This window comes from Vombatus ursinus, unplaced genomic scaffold, assembly GCF_900497805.2.
Source record: "Vombatus ursinus unplaced genomic scaffold, bare-nosed wombat genome assembly UNPS02014812.1, whole genome shotgun sequence".
In the NCBI taxonomy this organism is placed as follows: domain Eukaryota; kingdom Metazoa; phylum Chordata; class Mammalia; order Diprotodontia; family Vombatidae; genus Vombatus; species Vombatus ursinus.
The window spans coordinates 10,437,744-10,456,829 of NW_020954590.1; the positions used below are offsets into that span (position 1 = coordinate 10,437,744).

Genomic DNA, 19,086 nt, shown 5'->3' on the forward strand with positions numbered 1-19,086 from the left:
ATTATATACTTGCAAAACACTGGGTACTGCTGAATACATACTTTTTGTTCTCTAAAAATGACAGCCAACATATAAATATAAAAAAGTACTTCCAAATATTATTTTTCCTTCCATAAACAATTGTGAAACATTACCAAGATAAGAGAAAGGTATTTCTAGCAACATCCTAATCTGTTAAATAATCATAATACAGGCAGTTAATGAATTTTACTTTAAATAACAAGTCACTAGTTTTCAGAGAGTGAGAGTTATATAGTGGGTGAATATTTCTCACTGTGTTGTTGAAAATGTCCTTTTATTAGTGTCATTTACTTCATATTTATACCTATTTAAAATGACCAAAACATAACATTGACATAGATAAATACCCATACCTGGCATTTTTCAGAACTCCATTGCCTCAGAATAAGTCCACATTGTCATAATTATATGAAAAAAGACACATGATTCAAATGTTTTTCTTGGAACTTTTATTTTCTCTGTTACATGAAATACACCAGGAGTATCATCTTAAAAACCAATGTTCTTAAAGGTTGCAAGTTGCAATTCAAATAATGTATGTAATTACCAATACTGAAGAAGAAACCATAAACAAAAGAAACTTAAACCATAACAAAAGAGCTAATAAGCATTTTTTAAACAACCCAGGAAAAGTGATTTTGAAAGTTGCAAAGTTTCCTTTGACTATGATAGTGTTAAGTTTGTGAGATTGCCTACCAATAACTTTGTGTTCTAATAAAGGTGGAATTGATTGTGTGAGGCAGTTTTAAAATCATTACACATGCATTTCCAGGATTACCCTCTTATTTATTTGATTTAACCTCATTTCAAGATTCAAAGGTATTCTAAACAAAGAAGAGGATGCTGACAGATGGTTCAAGGTACTTTCCATCATGGACAGTGAATAGTAACCTCTTCCGAGTCTCTGAAGAGAGAAGCAGGACCTTATGGCTCTTAGGCTCCTATACTGGTTTCTGAAGAAAGCCAGGTATCACAGTGTCCTGCCCTAAATTGGTCTGTCATGGAGATAGCTGGAAGGACACTTCATCTTATTAATAATCTATTAGAGATTTCTATTTTATGGCATTGTAAATGATACCCACTTACTGAACTGTTTGCACCTCTATGGCTATTGAGTAATCTCTAAATATAATTTTGCTTTGGTTGTATTTATAGTATGATAGAAATCTCTCAACAGTCAACAAGGACCTTTGTCTTACCTGGTTTTGCTTAAACATGTTTCTTGGCTATAAGGAGGTTCATGATTTATTTTGGGGGGAGAGATAAAATAAATGACTGGCATAAGGACAAAAGGCAATAATTTATAAGATGTCAAAGACCAAATTTAATGAAATATCACTTGTACTTCCTTCTTCAACTGCTCTTCCATCAAAGCAGGCTATCAATGACTATAACCAAGCAAAGTCAGTCCAGCATTATTTGCATACATACTAGGCATTGCTTGTTAGTTAATAACTCACATTTCTTTACCCCTTATTGCAAGTTATATAAGTAACAAAATAGAGTAAGGTGTGGTTTTTTTGGGGGGTGGGTGGGGAGGGAGTGGACAAATTACAAGAAAAGTATCCATGAAACTACTTTTAAGAATCATATTAAAGGGTAGGAAAGTCACTTTGTGGAAGGTGGCATTCAGGCAGCAGACACTATTTTCCAAATAATTAAGTTCAGTACCTCTTGTAAACAAAGCAATACTAGACATTCTACTCATAAACCCTGGGAATTTCTAAAATTACATTTTTTTCTTGCTCCTTTTCTTTGTCATAAATTTATATACACAATACCATTTTAAAAACCAGGAGATAATATTACAAAAATCATTCAGATAAGCAATTATTTTTATTAGCTAGTGACATTCCTTCACCCTCCCATCTACCTAAATAGTTTTATGTTTCCAAATTTATCTCCAGTTCAAAACAGTGTAGCACATTTTTCATTTCCCATAACTTTGCTCACAGAAAGCAATGAAAAAAATAATCACTTACAATGAAAATTTAAGTTCAAACATCAGTGAGTATGATTGGGATAATCACTATAAGATAGTATAATACATTGCTTTAGATAACAAAATCAAGAGTATTTTTATGGAATCTATCATCATAGTTTAAAAAAGTGAAAATTGTTATGAGTCATAATCTTACTTTGCAAACTGCTTAATTAATGTAAGACAAAATGCTAGTTCTGCTAAATCCTGAGTAGTAATGTGAGAACCCACTAACTATATTTAACGGAAACATTTTTTTTCAATTAGTATTGCTTCGAGGATCCCCAATTTCATCGGGATGGTCATTCCTTCCACTGATTAAAAACAACCCCTCCAAGTCCAAAAAGATAGTTTCTTTCATGAGTTGATTCTGTGTCTTCCTCTCCTTCTTCCCACTTTAGATCCCTTTCCCCAATGTATCAGCTGAGGCTGAGAATTCTGGTTATGATCTAGGCTGGAAATGGGTTAAAGATTCCTCCCACCCCCAAACCTATGTTCAAAGCCTTTCCAGCTTTATAGACTCTTCTACAATTCATTCTCTCTTCATTCACTTCCATGTTTCAATGAAGCATCAGGGTAAGGCTTGAAGTGGATACTTACTTCCATTGCTCATGATTTCACAGTAGTAGGAAATATGAAAACTTCAATATCACTAAGATTTAGTCCTTGGTACTGGCTTAAAATTTAAAATACTAAACAAAATAGAAGAAGCCTACTTTATATTTGATTTTGCAACTGATATTTATTTCACCTCTTGTAAGAAAAGATTCATGTCGTAATTTCTTAATCTACCACCTATTTTATTCTCCAAATACGATGGGCCCTTTAGATTATCTCAGTTTACTTTTGCAACATTCATATACACATTCCTCTCTGGGTGCCCCAATCTATTTTTCCATCACTTGAATGTCCACAATTTTTACCCAATTTCAGAAATGTTTGGCAGTATCGTTATGGTTAGTTGAGATAGTATGCCTGAAGAAGGAGTAATATTCCTATGTGTCTTCCTAAGTTGTGCATTGTACTTTTTACTGACAAGTATCACAATACAAGGGATATCTTTTAAAGTCCTTCAAGAGCTGATGGTTAAGAAGAATGAGCATTAATAATTTGTTCCAGAGATGGGACACCTCTGTTAGTTCATTTAATTCAAGTATGGCCAGAAAAAGATGGCATGTTTGAACTCTGGAGACTAGTCTAGCTAAGAGTGGAGAAATTCATTTCCAGAGGGCTGACCACTGGATAATTAATATCTTGATGGTGGTAACCTTTGAAGACCATTAACTAAGGCATTGAGGGGTGGGGGTGAGGCAGATTTTGATCTCTATTGGTAGAATGAAACTATAGTGATAAAATCACTGATCTTTTGAAAAAGAAAAAAATCATAACATGTTTCAGGATTCTAAGGTCATACTTTGTTAAAACTTTGCAAACAGGACTAATTTTAAGTAATAAATGAAAGATTAGTCTGAACTCTTGAAATTCATTTTAACTCAATAGACATCAATTACCTATTTTATTCAAGACCCTGTACTAGGAACAATTAGAGGACAAGGGCTCTGCTCTCAAACAACTTTGACTGAAAAGACATTTACAAATAACTATGACATAAGGGGAAATGTGACAATTGCAAAGGGTATGTTCAGGCAGAGTTGTATGAAAAATTTGAGTAGACAAATCATTTTTATCTGGAGGTAGGGTGGGGAAAGATGGGCAGGAAGGGTTTGATGATGGAGGTGACACCTGTGAAAGAAGGGGACAGCACATGGGGACAGAGAGTAAGCTATTTAGAGGCAGTTTGGAGGAGGGTACAGAAAGGCATCCCTTCTACAATGAGACTTTTCTCATGTTGGTTTTAATATATCTCGGGTCGGCATAAGAAATTAAATGGGATTTTGGGGGGAATTTTGAGGAAGTTGTAGACAACACTGAAAGGCCAGCAGGTGACACAGAGTCTATAACCAAATACTTAACCCAAATTTTATACTAGGGTAATGTAAACACCCCATAAGAAGAAAAAATTCAGACTTCCTTTCTGGTATGAAGAGAGGGCCAAAAAAATTTTATGAAGTTTTTCCAGATCACAGGGGCACCACGCCCCTAAAACCCTACTATGTGTAAGGGATAACTGTCCATCTGTTGGCCTCAATTGTCTCAGTAAAGTAGGAGGTGAGATCACCTTTTGGGATTGAAGGTAAAGGGGGTAGAGTTGAGTGTTTGAAGACAGAAGAGAATATTTTAAACAACCGTTGTGAAGAATGTGATAGTTCCCTCGGAGATGGAAAGTGTAGCTAAAGCTAGCATAAATACTTCCTTAAGAGTTGTGATTCCCTTCAGGAGAATCACAGAATTACGGAGTTGGAAGGTACTTCAGTGCCCTTCTAATCCAACCTATACTTGAAAAAGAATCCTCTTCACAATTATCTGTTAAGTGGTTATCCCATCGTTTTTCTGAATATCATAAATGTGAGAGAACTCTCCACCTCTTTAAGAAGCCGATTTTACTTTTGTTTAGCTGCACCTAGTGGGAAGTAGAATTCAGCCACTCAAGAGTAGGAGCAGAAGAGTCAGATGGTCCCAGTTAACCAGGGTTGAGGGTGGGGTTTGAGGGTATGGAGCAGGAATTATAGAAATTAAGGGATTGAAGGATGGAGGAAGAGGTAAATCAACATGGGATAATGAAAAACCAACTATAATCAGTAGATGTAGTTTCAAGTTCTAAACCTGCTACATATTACTTGGATGACTTTGGACAATTGCCTCTGAGCTTCAGTTTCCTCATCTGAAAAATAGCAGGTTTGGGCTTGATCTATTCCAGCTAATCTCCCTCAACATTCTACAATTAGACCAAGACTGGCATGCCACAGCCTGGGAAGATAGAAAAGAATTCTTGAACTCAAGATTGTGATGATTAAGGGGAATACCAGGAATAGGAAGAGTGAGTGAATGGAAAAAAGGAGAGGGACAAAATCAGAATTATAAAATAACTTAAAAGCAATACAACTTTATTATTTCCAAGTTCATTTAGTAATATGAGGAGCCAAAGATTAACAAAACATTCCCAGTTATAGATCTTGTTGATCTGCCTTTAACACAAAATAAGAATATAATACAGTTTATAGTAATACTATCTTATTAATTCCTTGCTTATACAGGACTATAAAATTTTCTTTAAAAATGTTCTTAATATTTTGTGAAAATACTTCTGTTCCTTCCCTACCCATATAGCTATCCCTTGCAACAAAGAATAAAAAAGAAAGAGGAAAAAAAGAAGCAGTTCAGCAAAGTAAATCAATATATCAACTGAGTCTGACAGCATATGTCATTTTTCACTTCCATAGCCCTTCACCTTAGTAAAGAAGGGAAGAGAGTACAATTTCTCATCTCTTCTTCAGACTCAAGCTTAATCATTATAATTACAGAGCATTCAGGTTTTTTTTCCCCTATTTACATTGTAGTCATTGTATATATTAGTGTCACAGTGCCATTTGCTTCATTTTCCTCCATGCTTCTCTGTATTCTTCATAGTCACAATTACTTATGGTGCAACAATAAATCATTACATTCATGCACAATTTGTTTAGTCATTCCCCAATTTATGTCCATCTAAGTGTGGATGTCTTTGTTTCCAAGTCTTTTAAAACTGCAGAGTGCTGTTATGCATTTTCTGTTGTACATGGGACCTTTCTGTCTTTGATACCTGTGAGTATATATCTAATAGTGGGACCTCTGGGCCAAAAGGTCTTTCCAGTCAAAGTTCTCTGAGAGCAGAGCCCTAGTCCTCTAATTGTGCCTAGTACAGGGTCTTGAATAAAGGGACAAAAAAAGAGACAAAATGACCTCTTAGTCATTTTCTTAGTATAATCCCAAATTTCTTTCCTGAATGATTGGGCTAATTCACAGCTTCTCCAACAACATATTAGTTTGCCTATCTTTCCATAGTCCCTCCAACATTGACTATTTCTATCTTTTGCCATTTTTGCCAATTTTGTGGGTGTGAGGTAAAACCTTGGAGGCATTTTGATTTTCATTTCTTTTATTATTAGTGTTTTGGAGTGATCTTTTTTATGGTAAATAGTTTGCAAGTCTTTTTTGAACTGTTTGTTCATATTCTTTAAGCATTGATCCACTGAGGAATAAGACCTTTTGGTCTTATAGACCAATATATCTTGATATCAGATGCTTATCAGGGATATTTAATTCATTTTTTCTCAGCCAATAACATCTCTTCTTAATCTGGTTGCATTAATTTTGTTCATGAAATTGTTGAAGTGACTTGCCCAGGATCACACAACTAATAAATGTCTGAGACAGAAACTAATCCAAGTATTCTTGACTCCAAGCACAATGCTCATTAATTAAGTTACACATTGCCTCCATTAGCCTTAATCAATGAGGCTTTGATGTATGCAGTTTTATAGCCCTTTGTATGAACTTCAAGTCAGAAGCCCTATTTTCAGTTTAGGGTCTTATTTCTCCAATACTTTCTAGTTGTGCCAGTGTGGGTGCTGGAGCTTTGGCTCAGGAGCCTTAACATCCTCATTTGTATGGTGGCCATAGCAATACTTGCATTATTTTACCTCCCAGTATGACTGTAAACAAAGTGCTTCATAACCACCATAGTGCTAGATAAGTGTGCATTTTCACCACAATTTTCTTTGCTTTGCCTGTTTGTATAGAGCACCACCAAGAATTCGTTTTACTTAATTTGCTTTGGGAGGCCAGAGGCTCAGTGAGGAATGTGAAATGAGGGACATGTTCAGGGTTGGCACTGTTCGTCACGATAACTGAAAAGGAATCAAATAATTATGTAACTAAACTAAACTTAGGTCTCAAAGAGTGTAATGTTTAAAATAAAAGCCTCAGTTTTTCTTCACATTGTGTTCCAGTGGAGACAGATAGTTGTGAGTAAGGATAATTTTGACACAAAACATTTCACTACAGACTCTGTAGCACTGATGCCTCCAGTCAGTGGGGAAGTGATGTCAACATTCTCTCAAGCCATAAAGCTATTTCTAATGTGCTGAACAATCACTGAAGAGATTATTGTCCCTATGTCGTCCTATGCAACCAAAGGAGATCGGGCTGTCACTTAAACAAAGTGATCCTATATAAAAGTAAAGTTTATTCTATTGAACTAAAAGTATAAAAAGCAATGAGCAGCTAGGTGGCATTGTGGATGTTGTGCCAGGCCTGGAATCAGGAAGACCTGAGTTCAAATGCGCCCTCAGACACTTAACTAGCTGTGTGACCATTGGCAAATCATTTAACCCTGTTTGCCTCAGTTTTCTCATCTGTAAAATGATCTAGAGAAGGAAATGGAAAACTGCTCCAGTATCTTTGCCAAGAAAACCTCAGATGGGGTCAGAAAGAGTTGGTCACAACTGAACAACAGTAACAACAAATAAAAAGCAATAAAACACATTTTCAAATGATGAAATTTTGACATGAAATTGAAGCATTTAATCTTCTGCACAACCCATTTAATAAAAGCATACCCAGGCAATGCAAATATTATTGATATTATCTATAAAGATGACATTTTCATCTAATATCACAAATTAAATATTTTCTCCTTTGAGTTTTTTTTAACTTGTTGGTAATATCCACTGCTGACACAATTTCCCAGAAATATTCATGGGAGAATTTTCCCATGAAGTAACAGAACTACAGAACTCTGATCTGTGTCTGAATACTCATAGCTCTGTCAGAGATTCTGTCACACATTGCTCTACAGAACCCATAAATTCTTCCATAATATAATTTCTGTTATCATATTGTAAATACAGTCTTAAAGGTGTACATATGGTTAATACACTAAACATACTTAGTCAAGTAAGGAAGGAAGTGGAACTCATCAGAATGTTTTGACATCATAATGCCAGCTCTAAAACTGGACTATATTGTTTTTTGGCTGGACTGACCAGATGTCTTGGCATCATGGAATGAAAGCACACCCCGCCTAATATGGAAGCATGTTTAAAAAAATAAAACAAGGAGAAAAACATAATTTCATTTCCAGAAATAAAAACAAAAAAGGAGGTGGGGCAGAAGGGAAAGACATTGCTATTTTGGGGCAAACATCTTTTTCCTCTCTCTCCTTTTTTTTTTTTTAACATCTTAGCTTATACCTAAAGGAAACATCTGATTGAGGAGTCTGAATACCAAAGAACATTCGGGAATTTTTGAATTGTTGGGATTTGTCTTCAATTAATTCTACATCAAAATACGAAAACAAGAGAATTACCAACTGCTTTATCTGAAGCACTGCTAAGAATCGGCCGGGACATTTGCTGATTCCAGATCCAAATGGTATTAGGAAATATGGCAGCTCTTGGCCCCTTTTGAAAAAGGTAGTTTTCTTCTTGCCATCTTCTACAAAACGATCAAACTTAAACTCCTATAAAAAACAATTGAGATTGTCAGAATTAGTTAAGTTACATGAAATGTTTTTCATTTAATTTGATTGTAAGTTTTTCTCTTTCTGATTTCATAATCTTTCCTAAAATTCTATCCACTTCAAGAAGTCAAACTTGAGTAACTATAAGCAAAGTGAAGCTTCCCATGTAACTAACTCAATCACTACTAGCAAATTAGTCCTCACACACCAAATGGAAAAGAAAAATGTCCATGAGCCTCACCATTTTCTATTATTGTTGTTATTGTTACTATTATTATTAGCCAGAATTTATATAGTGCGTTAACATTTGCAAACAACTTTACATTTATTATCTTATTTGACCCTCCCAACAACCCTAAGGAATAAGAACTCTCATTATCCCTATTTTACAGGTGAAGATACTATGGTTGATAGAGGTTAAGTGACCTTCCCAAGGCCATATAGCTAGTTGACAACTAACAGAGGAGTCAAACTCAGATCATCCTGGCTCCAAGTTCATCACCCTGCCACCTTGTGACCATATGCTTTGTGTATGTTATATCTGGGAAATTCTATACTTAAGAAAACTAAATATAAGAATTACTCATATATACATAGGTATTTACCCCTGCATGTATATGCATATGTACATGTATATATACACATATATGTATATGTGTTTATATGTTTGTATAGATTGATGGACAGATGATTATAAATAAGCTCCCTCACCACTGCCTCCACCACGGGGCTTCTTCTCCACTAGCGGCACAAGAAGTGCATGATTCTCTATCATGTTCCCCCTCCCCCTTTTGCCATTGCAGTAGATTTCAGCACTTGGGGTTCAGAGTTTAAAGGGAGCTCAAATTCAGAGCCACTATTAGTACTTCCTAAGAAAGGCAGCATGGTAACTTGGAGGCCAAAGACCTGACTTTCAAAACTTGACTCTGTCATTTATTAGCCACATGACCTTGGGGCAAGCTCACTCAATCCTTCCCAGTCTCAGCTTTTTCATCTAAAAGAAGGGGATAGTAATACTTACCTTGCCTACCTCACAAAGTTGTTATAAGAACAACAATTTGTAGTTTATAAACATGAGCTCTTAATCATATTACTAATTAGATAGGCTTTTGTGTGCTATCTTGTGAACCTAACCATCCTTTATGGTATTGTTTCTGTAGGAAAATACTTTGCAAGTACCATACGATCAATTTATAAGCAGACTTTTGGAACATAGCCTATTTTAAGTGGAAATTACCTGTTAAATTATTCTTACGACAGTGCTTAGTCACTTACTGACAATTGAAGAGGAGCAAGGAGCTAGAGAGGGGACTTCCAGTTCTAGGCTTCATGCCTTTTGGTGTGTGCTTATTTTCCTTGTGGAAATTTTATTGAAATGAATTCAAAATTAAAAAAAACCCTTAGGGTTAACTCTGCATTTGAATCCAGTTTCATATAAGTTACATTATTTATAATAGAAATATTATGCACACAGTTTAGCTCGAGTCTTGGGCTTGTCATTTTAATTTCTTTTTGCTGCCAAAATGTGATGGTTCAAATATCACTTGAGTTTCTGAGAAAAGGCTGGGTGACCTTATTTCAGCCTATGGTGAATTAAGCTATTTATTCAATTAGTGCACATGGTGTGCATGAAAATGGCCAGCTCCTTCCTGTACTTGGTCTCTCATTAGCATTAGTCCTGCTCAGTGCATAATTTTCACATGAACTACATAAAGTTAATGCAAAGAAGCAAGTCAGAGAGATACCAGTGCAAATTTTGGTAATAAACACCATTATAGGTAGCTTATTTCTAAAACCACTGAAAAAGTGGTTTCATTATTTTCTTGCCTGAATATGTTACTTATCTGATCAGAGGAACTATTTTTGCAAACCAGTATCGGGTTGGTTGATTCCATGATTTGGTCTCATCAAAATTTACTCAAAAAAGTAAGGCACTCCATCACTGTGTTTTCTCAAAAGCAAATACACACACACACACACACACACACACACACACACACACATACATACATGTTCTGTAAAATGAGCTGGAGAAGGAAATGGCAAACCGCACATAGTTGGACATAACTGAAAAATGATTGACCAACAATAACATATGTATATACAATCCTATGATTCTGTGACAATGAAGCCTCAAAACCATTTTCAAATCTTAAAAATTAAGGTCCTTCCCAACCTATGCCAACTTTTCTAGACTTCATTATCACAAAATCACAGGATCATAAATTTGAGTTCAATGGAAGCTTAAAGGTTATCTACTCCAATTCCTCATTTTACAATTAGGGAAACTGAGACCCAGAGAAATTAAATGACTTGACCAAGTCGCACAGACTGTAAGCCAGGATTTGAACCCCAGGTTCTAGAGGTCAAACTTCACCACTTTTCCTTTAAAATGAAGTGCCCAAATAAAATTGGTGAAAGAAAGGGGAAAAGTGCAAAGAAGAGTAATCCTTATTTTAGTTTGTAGTGCATATTTTTTGAACTGAATCAATGCTTAACCAGACTCAAAAAGTTAATTCATGAAGCTTTGTGAGTGTTTTTGTTTTTAAAACCATGATAGACCACAGAAGAATCAGAAACTTCTGGGGGGCAATCACAATATTTTATTAAAATATTTGCTTTTATTTACAAAAACAAAACCATTGACTATCCCCATCTCAACCCACAAAATTTTAAAACTTTGCATTGGATGATATAATAATAATGATAAATATTAAATACAAGATTATTAAGCAATTAATATTTGCAGGTCATTCAGAGGCAGAAAGACAAAAATCAGAACAGTCCCTGCCCTGAAAGTGCTTACATTCTACTGGACAATTAACTTTTTTTGATCCATTTTTTCCCCCTGAGGTCCCAACTAAGATTTCAAGCACTTTGTAATATCAGTAGATTTAGTACTGTATGGTGCTAAGGCTTAAGACAAATGGATCTGAATTGACCTTAGCAGTTAGAACTAAGAACAAATATTCACTCTTACAAATTTCCTTCTTCTGGCAGAGCTAAAAGTAGAAGATGAACATTGCTTTTGAGGATCACAACTTTTAGAGCCAGAAAGACCTTAGAGATTATTAGCTAGCTGAATTCCCTCAATTTTTAGATGAGGAAAACAGACCTAGACATGGGATTGATTTGCCCAAGATCACACAAATAGTACATGAAAGAGCCAGGATACAAACCTCCGTATACTCTGACTTCTGATAAGCTCTTGTAATATAAATTAAGTAATAAGTGTGCATACCCTCATTTTAGAGAAGATTTTGAGGTTGTACTGGCACCCAGGACATGGCTCATGGTAGCTATTTGACAGTCAAGTTTAGTGAAGCATTCGTTAATAGAAGGGATGTATTTCAGTGAGGTTTTTCCTTTAGTCACAAACTTCATGGTCAGATTTTAAAACAAAATACCAAATATTCCAGGTGAGGTATTCCTTCTTTTATTACCCTTCTGGTAAAAAGCTTCCTGGTTCTTTTGATCCTTCAGGGAGAAACTCCCCTCTCTTTTAGGATGGGACATTTTTCCAACTTCCCTTACCCCCAAACCCCCAATTCCAACTCCAGATCCAAAAAAAAGGAAAAAAAAACTGGCATTTTCTTCTTTATTTTTTAAGGCTTTATTTGCACAGCCAGTCTTCTCATATTTTTTCTTACAGATCAGACCAATTCTTTGTGACCACTTTTGCTTACTGGAATGTTTATGTGCTGATATTTGTTATATTATTGTATACAATATGATCCAGTAACACCAGTCTCCTGGTTGTTCCATGAACAAGATACTCCATGTCTTGACTCTGGGCATTTTCTCTGGCTGTTCCCCATGCTCTTCCTCCTCTGTTCTGACTATTGACCTCTCTGACTTCCTTTGAGCCCTGGTTAAGGGCAGCTAGGTGGTGCAGTGAATAGAGTATCTGGTGTGGAGTCAGGAAGAATTACCTTCCTAAATTCAAATTTGGTCTCAGACACAGCTTACTAGCTCTGTTACCCTGGGCAAATCACTTAACCCTGTTTGCCTCAGTTTCCTCATCTGGAGAAGTAAATGGCAAACTATTCCAGTATCTTTGCCAAGAAAACCCCAAAATGAGGTCACAAAGAGTTAGACACAACTCTAAATGATAAGAAAGAAAATCCTTCTTTTACTGGAAGCCTTCACCAACCCCTCTTAATTTTAATGCCTTCCCTCTGCTAATTATTTCTTATTTATTCTATTTATAGCTTTCTTTGTATATATGTGTTTGCATGTTGACTGCCCCATTAGATCGCAAGCTCCTTAAGCTTTTTTTTTTTGGTTTGTTTTTTGTTTTTGCCTCTTTTTGTTTCCCCATTGCTTAGCACAGGGCCTAGCACATAGTAGACACTTAACAAATATTGATTGATAGTTTAAGTATTACAGCCAATATGAGAAGTATGGGTCCCTAAAATTCTGGTGCCTAGATAACAAATTCTTTTTTTTTTTCTTTTTGCTTCTAAACAGTCCTAGATTGCCTTACTTTGGAATAAATGATTATGGACTGTAAGTCCATAGGATAAAGTTTGCCTGGTATTCTAGAAACCCCAAATAATCAACTCTAAGTGCTTAATCACTTTGTGAGAGCCACACACATATTTGGGGCTTACAGGAACCTGTTTTCTTTCTGCTTACACTGAGCCTGCTTATCTTATTGTTGGGTGAGTTCAGAATACTATTTACATTGTCCTTTCAATAGGCAGAGCCATAGTAATCTTCCTGTAGGAAGGGACACTGGGAAATTTTTTTTTCCAGACCTCCAGCTGGATTCCATATGTGGTTCAGGGTCTCTTGCAGAAAATGTTGCTAGGACCCAGAGGAATTTTACTGCACTGAATGTGATCTGTGAGTGTGGGTCATGAGCAGAGGACAAGCTCCTTAGTGAAAGAGGTAGAGAGTGAGTGCCTCAGTTTTTCCTGGCCTCAGTGATAGGTTTTTTAAGAGCACTTGGTACGTTAATGAGTACAGCTACATAAGAACTAAGTCAAAACAGTGTGGCTACTCAACTGAGGGTGAGGGTGTCACTTCCATTTGACCCCGGCTCTAAACGTTTTCTGGAAATTCCCTAGATATCACATTTTTTTTTTAAAGATAGGAAGCTGGATTTTCTTTGCCTTTAACATTTTTTCTTTATTGTCTTTGAGTCAGAGAAGGCCATTTTGAACATAAAGAAGGTTTTGGTTAAGTACTAAGCAATTAATAACTAGACAAATTTTGTAAACTTTTCTTTGCTGAATCTGCATAACTTCAGTATTTGAGGGAGGGGGGGAATTTGGATTTCTTGTACATGGGGGGACTATATAAGTACCTGTGCAAAGTTAGCCATTTGTAGACTCTTTCCTGTATGGCACTAGGGAAGGAAGTAAAAAGAAAATGCTTATTCCTTCTGAGGACTTCAGAGAACTGTTGCAGATTGGGGATATGGACAATGTGGTCAAAATGTACCTGGCCAATATGCTGAGGATGGCAAAGAAATCAGCCCAGCAGCCAAAACATTGTGTCTTATAAGCAGTAGAGCAACTTATCCAATGACCATACCACAGCTAAAAAGCAAGTGTATTATGGGAAATGTTTTGTAGTAATCACTTTAATTTTGAGCCCACTGTACTACAGACCAAATAAATGTTTAAGAAGGGAGTATTTGCCCTGAATTATGGGGAGTTTTTTTTTAATTTCTTGTTATAATTTCTTAGTAAATATCCCTTCATAAGATGTTAATTGGTTAATTAACATGCAGGAGAAATCAATTAGCCAATTAATTACATACTAGGATGATATTATTTAGAGAAATAGTATTGAGGGAACATACCAGATGGGGGATCCTGAGTGATAGTACTAGAGAAACAACCCCCAAATCATCTAGGTTACCCCTAGAACTCTGAGGAGAGAAAAAATCTTGATGTGGGACCTTACTTGCCAGTTAGTTGTGGGTTGAGGGTAACTTGCAGTTGATCCAATTCTCTAATTGCTATGGGTAGAGCCCACAGGAACCATATTCTCTAGAATCTTCATAGGATTAGGTTTTCCTTTTGAGTTAGGATGCTTGATTTTCTTTTTCTTTTATGTTAGTTCAGTATTAAACCTGGTATGTTTATGTGGGTCAAGAGTAGCAAGACTCCTCATAGAGAAAAGGAGAAGGTGAAAATTGGGGTCCCCCCCTTGATCCAGCAACCATTTGTTGTAGCACTTGACACTTAGATGAGTGCAGAATACAGAGCCTTCCTCATCCCTCTTGGGAGAAGAAGACGAATTGAACCTCCACCCCTGATGCTAAGCACCTGAGGTCGCTATACTTGTTCAGGAACTCCATAAGGGTCTAGGCTTTCTTTCTGAGAAGGAAGGCTTGATCTTTTTCCTTTCTTTTTTTAAACTTTTCTTCTTTTCTTTGTGGGATGAAACAAGGAATTTCTTCTGAAAGTACCAAGACAGACAGTAACCCATTGGAAAGATGTAAGTGATATTTGTTAAAATTTATCACCATATATTGGGAGGTATGGCAAAGCATTAATTGCCAGAGTTGATTATGAACTGTCACATAAGACTTTTCCTGGGACTCTTTAGAGCAAGATATTGGGGAAGAAATTAAAAAAAGACAATTCAGAACCTCTCCAAGATACTAGAAAGCTATTGAAGATTTAGGGATATGGACTTTGCAAAACATATTCCAAAAGATGTTCAGAGGCAGCAGATATTGAACTTGGGTGAGAGTGGAAAGGTTGCAGGTGATTAAGTCAATCGATCACTCTACCTCACTTAAAAGTAACTAACAAGACACTATAACTCTAACATTTTTACCAGGTGAGAACACCTCTATTGAATTGATCAATGAATTAATGTTGTTGCTGTTAAATTGGGGTTTTCTTGGCAAAGATACTGGAGTGGTTTGCCTTTTCCTTCTCCAGCTCATTTGACAGATGAGGAAACTGAGGCAAACAGGGTTAATTGACTTTTCCAGGGTCACAAAACTAGTGTCTGAGGCCAGATTTGAATTCATAAAGATTAGTCTTCCTCACTCTAGGCTCTGTGCTCTAACCACTGCACCACCTAGCTGTCCAATCAATTAATAAAAGACATTAAATTAATATGCCTTGTCATGCCCTGTGGGTCTTCTAAAAATAATAATTTAGTTTGGCACCGAGTTATTATCCAGAGGGGTTCTAGAGAAGAGCAGTTCCAACCAAGTCTTTGAAAGGAAATCACTTGTGGGAGAAGAGGGAAAAGAACCTTAGTCTTCATTGAGAAAAAAAAAAACGACCACTGGAACTTCAGAGGGTTTAAGGATTTGGACTTCTCATCAGTGTCCTTGAAACATTCCCTGGGATATTAATGGCTCATGGAAGCATCTGCATTGAAAGCTGAGGACAAACCAGCCATTGAGGAAAGGCTGCTTCATGAAAAACTCTACACAGAGCATAGCTGGAAGCCACACTATGCCTATGGAGAACTTCATGAGGATCTTTCCTCCATTAAAAAAAAAAAAAGAAGAGGAATGGTCTTCTCTCAGAAGGTCTCCCAGGAACTATTGTACCCTTCTTTTGCCATATGTGTTCTAAGCCTGAGCCCATTTTACTCTTTATCCTATATGTAATTATGGGAGAACATGCTTCTGGTTTGGGAGCATGTTTGGTATTAATTGTTCTGCATTATGCCATCTTAGAAAATATACTTAGAAAATTTCTAAAAGCTTCTTAGTCAAATTGATATTAACTGCTAATCAATGGAGGAAACACCACAGCGGGAAATTGGGTACAATAGCATTAGAAAGATACCCATAATCCCTTGGCGCCACCCCTAGAACACTGAGGGAGAGATGTAGTCAGTCATTCTCTAGGGATTCAGCTTGTCAATGTAAAAGATATTATAGGAATGAATCCAGAGCTTACATTGCACTTGTATTTGAATCTCTAGTACTTGGAACAATATCTGCCACATAGTAAGGTGAACAGAGTACTAAACCTGGAGTCAGGAAGACTTGAATCCACATCCGTCCTCAGATATTTACTGTATGGCCTTAGGCAAGTCACAAACCTCTGTCTGTCTCAGTTTAATAATCTATAAAATGGGGGAAATAACAGTATTTACGTCCCAGGATTTTTGTGAGGACAAAGTGAAAGAATACTCATAAAGCACTTTAAAAACATTAAATGCTATATAAATGCTACTTTATATTATTATAATGTTGTAAGTTAATCATTCATTCATTCATTCATTCATTCATTCATTCATGGCCCCGCCTGACAAACACATGCACATACAAGACATCTGTAACCTTTCCCAAGTGACAAGGCGTAAGAATACAGCTTTCCTCTTACAAGAGGCCTGGACCTTGGCGGTCTCTAAAAATTATGTTTGAGGAACTGCTACAATGTTCTTATCACTACTGCCACAGACTATCACTAAGAAGGATAGAACTTTTCCTAACCTCAGCAATACTCAGGCCAATTCTGTTTAAATTCAATTTAATTTTAGTTTCAATTAAAAAACTATTCTTGTTTTTCCAAGAACATTTATTAATCAAAGTATTGACATACGTGGCTTATCCATATACATGGCTACACAAAGGATATGTAATTTCATCAGCATGGGAATCTCCTACCAGAGAAGATCCTAGCCAATCTATAATTTAGCAGATAAAACCTAGAGATTATGTGATTTGACAAAGGTCTCAGGGGCCAGATTTGGATTCAAGTCTTTCTGACTTGAAGGCCATCCCTCTATCTATTATATCACCCTATGTCTATAGTATGCTATAATAAATAAAAATATGTGAACATTAGGTCTGATTATTAATATCCAGGCATCATGACCAAGTCACAGATAGTCACAAATTTTTGCTCTGCTTGTCTAAGAGAGGGTGTTTTTAACCACATGAGTAAGCACACCACGTTTAATGTACCGGTCTTTCCTCACCTCTGTGGTCTCTTGTGAGCCTTGACACTATGTTCTCTCAGCTTTCTTTTCCCTCAGCAACGTCATTCTCCTGGTTTTCCTGATCACCTCCTCACACCACTATTACAGAAAGGTAAATCTAGAAAAATACAGCTTTCAAGTATGCTGGCCAGAATATACTTTGTGTAGCAGAGTAAGATTAATATTCTAACATTAATAACACTGTACTTGCTTTTACATTTGTATATACACATAATCTTCATAGGTGTATGTCAAAATTCATAAGAAGACAATGGAAACAGCTTTTTAAAAAAGAGCTGTGGTTTAGTCTGAACTGTATTATGGGGAATTTCCTAGAGTATTCTAAATTTAGGATGCGAAACTAAGGGGAAATGTTGCTATTTCATTAGTAATTGGCCTATGTGAAACCTAAAGCTCACTCATCTTTTTTTGATAGGTTTGTTTGATGAAGATTGTGATCCAACGATTGTTTAGCAGCAGTTTTATAGGACTGTAAATTCTTTTCATTAACAGACATTATAAAGATATAATACTAATCTTATTTAAAAACCATGAGTGCCACACTGGTGAATATACAGCTCACAAATAACTTAAAAGTCTTTCCCATTCTGAAAGGAAACACACAGCATACAAAATATACTAAACAAAGAAGCCATAATATGGACACATGATTGAAGCATCTAAAATGTTATATACATTTTCCTTACACTCAATATCCTTGAAAGTTTCTTAGAAGAGAAACTTGAGCTGGAACACCTACTTACCCTAAACCACTTAATATTTGTTTGCTGGGGTTTCTAAGAACAAAAAAAAAGATATGACAGCTATTATTTGACCCAGTCAAAAGCTATGATACAGTAGATTTGGTGAAATCAGGTCAAAAGTTTCTAGGACTTCAAAGGCCTTTGTAACTTTGGATGTATCCAGTCAGATGCTGTCTGAACGTGAAGTGCTCCAAGGCTCTGTCTTCAATGACCACCACCAACACTAAGCTGGCTGAAGAGATGTCCTCAGTGTTTGAGAAGACCCCTACATTTGAGGAGCATGAGGACTACTGGCAGGCATTGGAAGCTTTTCCCAGGGGTTTTGATTTGTTGGGGCCCCAGAGATAAGTTTTTAGCAAAGCAGAGAGGCTGGGCTATGTTAAAGCATTTACAGAGTTCACCAGGGCCACACAGTACACCTCTGGCTCCCTGGCATGACTGAACTGGCTGCATGCCAGGATACTGTGGTGCCTCCCAGAACCACTGCATTATGGTAGGACCAGGTGGGATGCTGGCAGACACACAGAGACATTTCCCCCTAACAATTGTGTTCACTTTTGTCATAAAATTCTTAAAAGCTGTAAAAGGCAAGGCAATAGGCTGGGGGACCAGTGAAAGCACTGCATTCAAATGTCATGACATTGTTTTTCTAAAAGTCTATGATAATCATACCATTTCCTTGGCAATATTTTACTTGATCATTTAAAATCTTAAGGCTGAACTAACCTATTAGTTCTATATATTAGCTTATGAATTACTTTAAGGGTTACAAAGTACTTTCCTCATAGCTATGAGATAGATAATGTGTGAGTTATTATTTCCCATTTTACAGATGAAGAAACTGAGATACAAAGGAGATTAAGGGATTTGATCAGTGTTGAATAGCTAATAAGTGGAAGAGAGACACCTTAGATGTGTTTTAAAGCCATTGGTTTAGAGACAGTAAGACTTTGGAGTCTATGATGGTATAGGCTTGTTATAAAGGGTTACAGTCTTTGTCTAAGCCT

At 36.4% G+C, this 19,086-nt stretch overlaps 1 protein-coding gene across 1 annotated transcript in view; it reads right to left on the reverse strand.

Moving 5' to 3' along the window:
• Window positions 1–7,439: 7,439 nt before the first annotated feature.
• The window catches only part of LOC114054111 (25-hydroxycholesterol 7-alpha-hydroxylase-like), a 260,480-nt gene continuing 248,833 nt past the window's right edge, over window positions 7,440–19,086 (reverse strand). Inside the window, exon 6 of the mRNA XM_027877230.1 lies at window positions 7,440–8,402. Within this exon, the coding sequence (XP_027733031.1) occupies window positions 8,115–8,402 (288 nt within the window). The 3' untranslated portion in view covers window positions 7,440–8,114. The remainder of the gene's footprint in view (window positions 8,403–19,086) is intronic.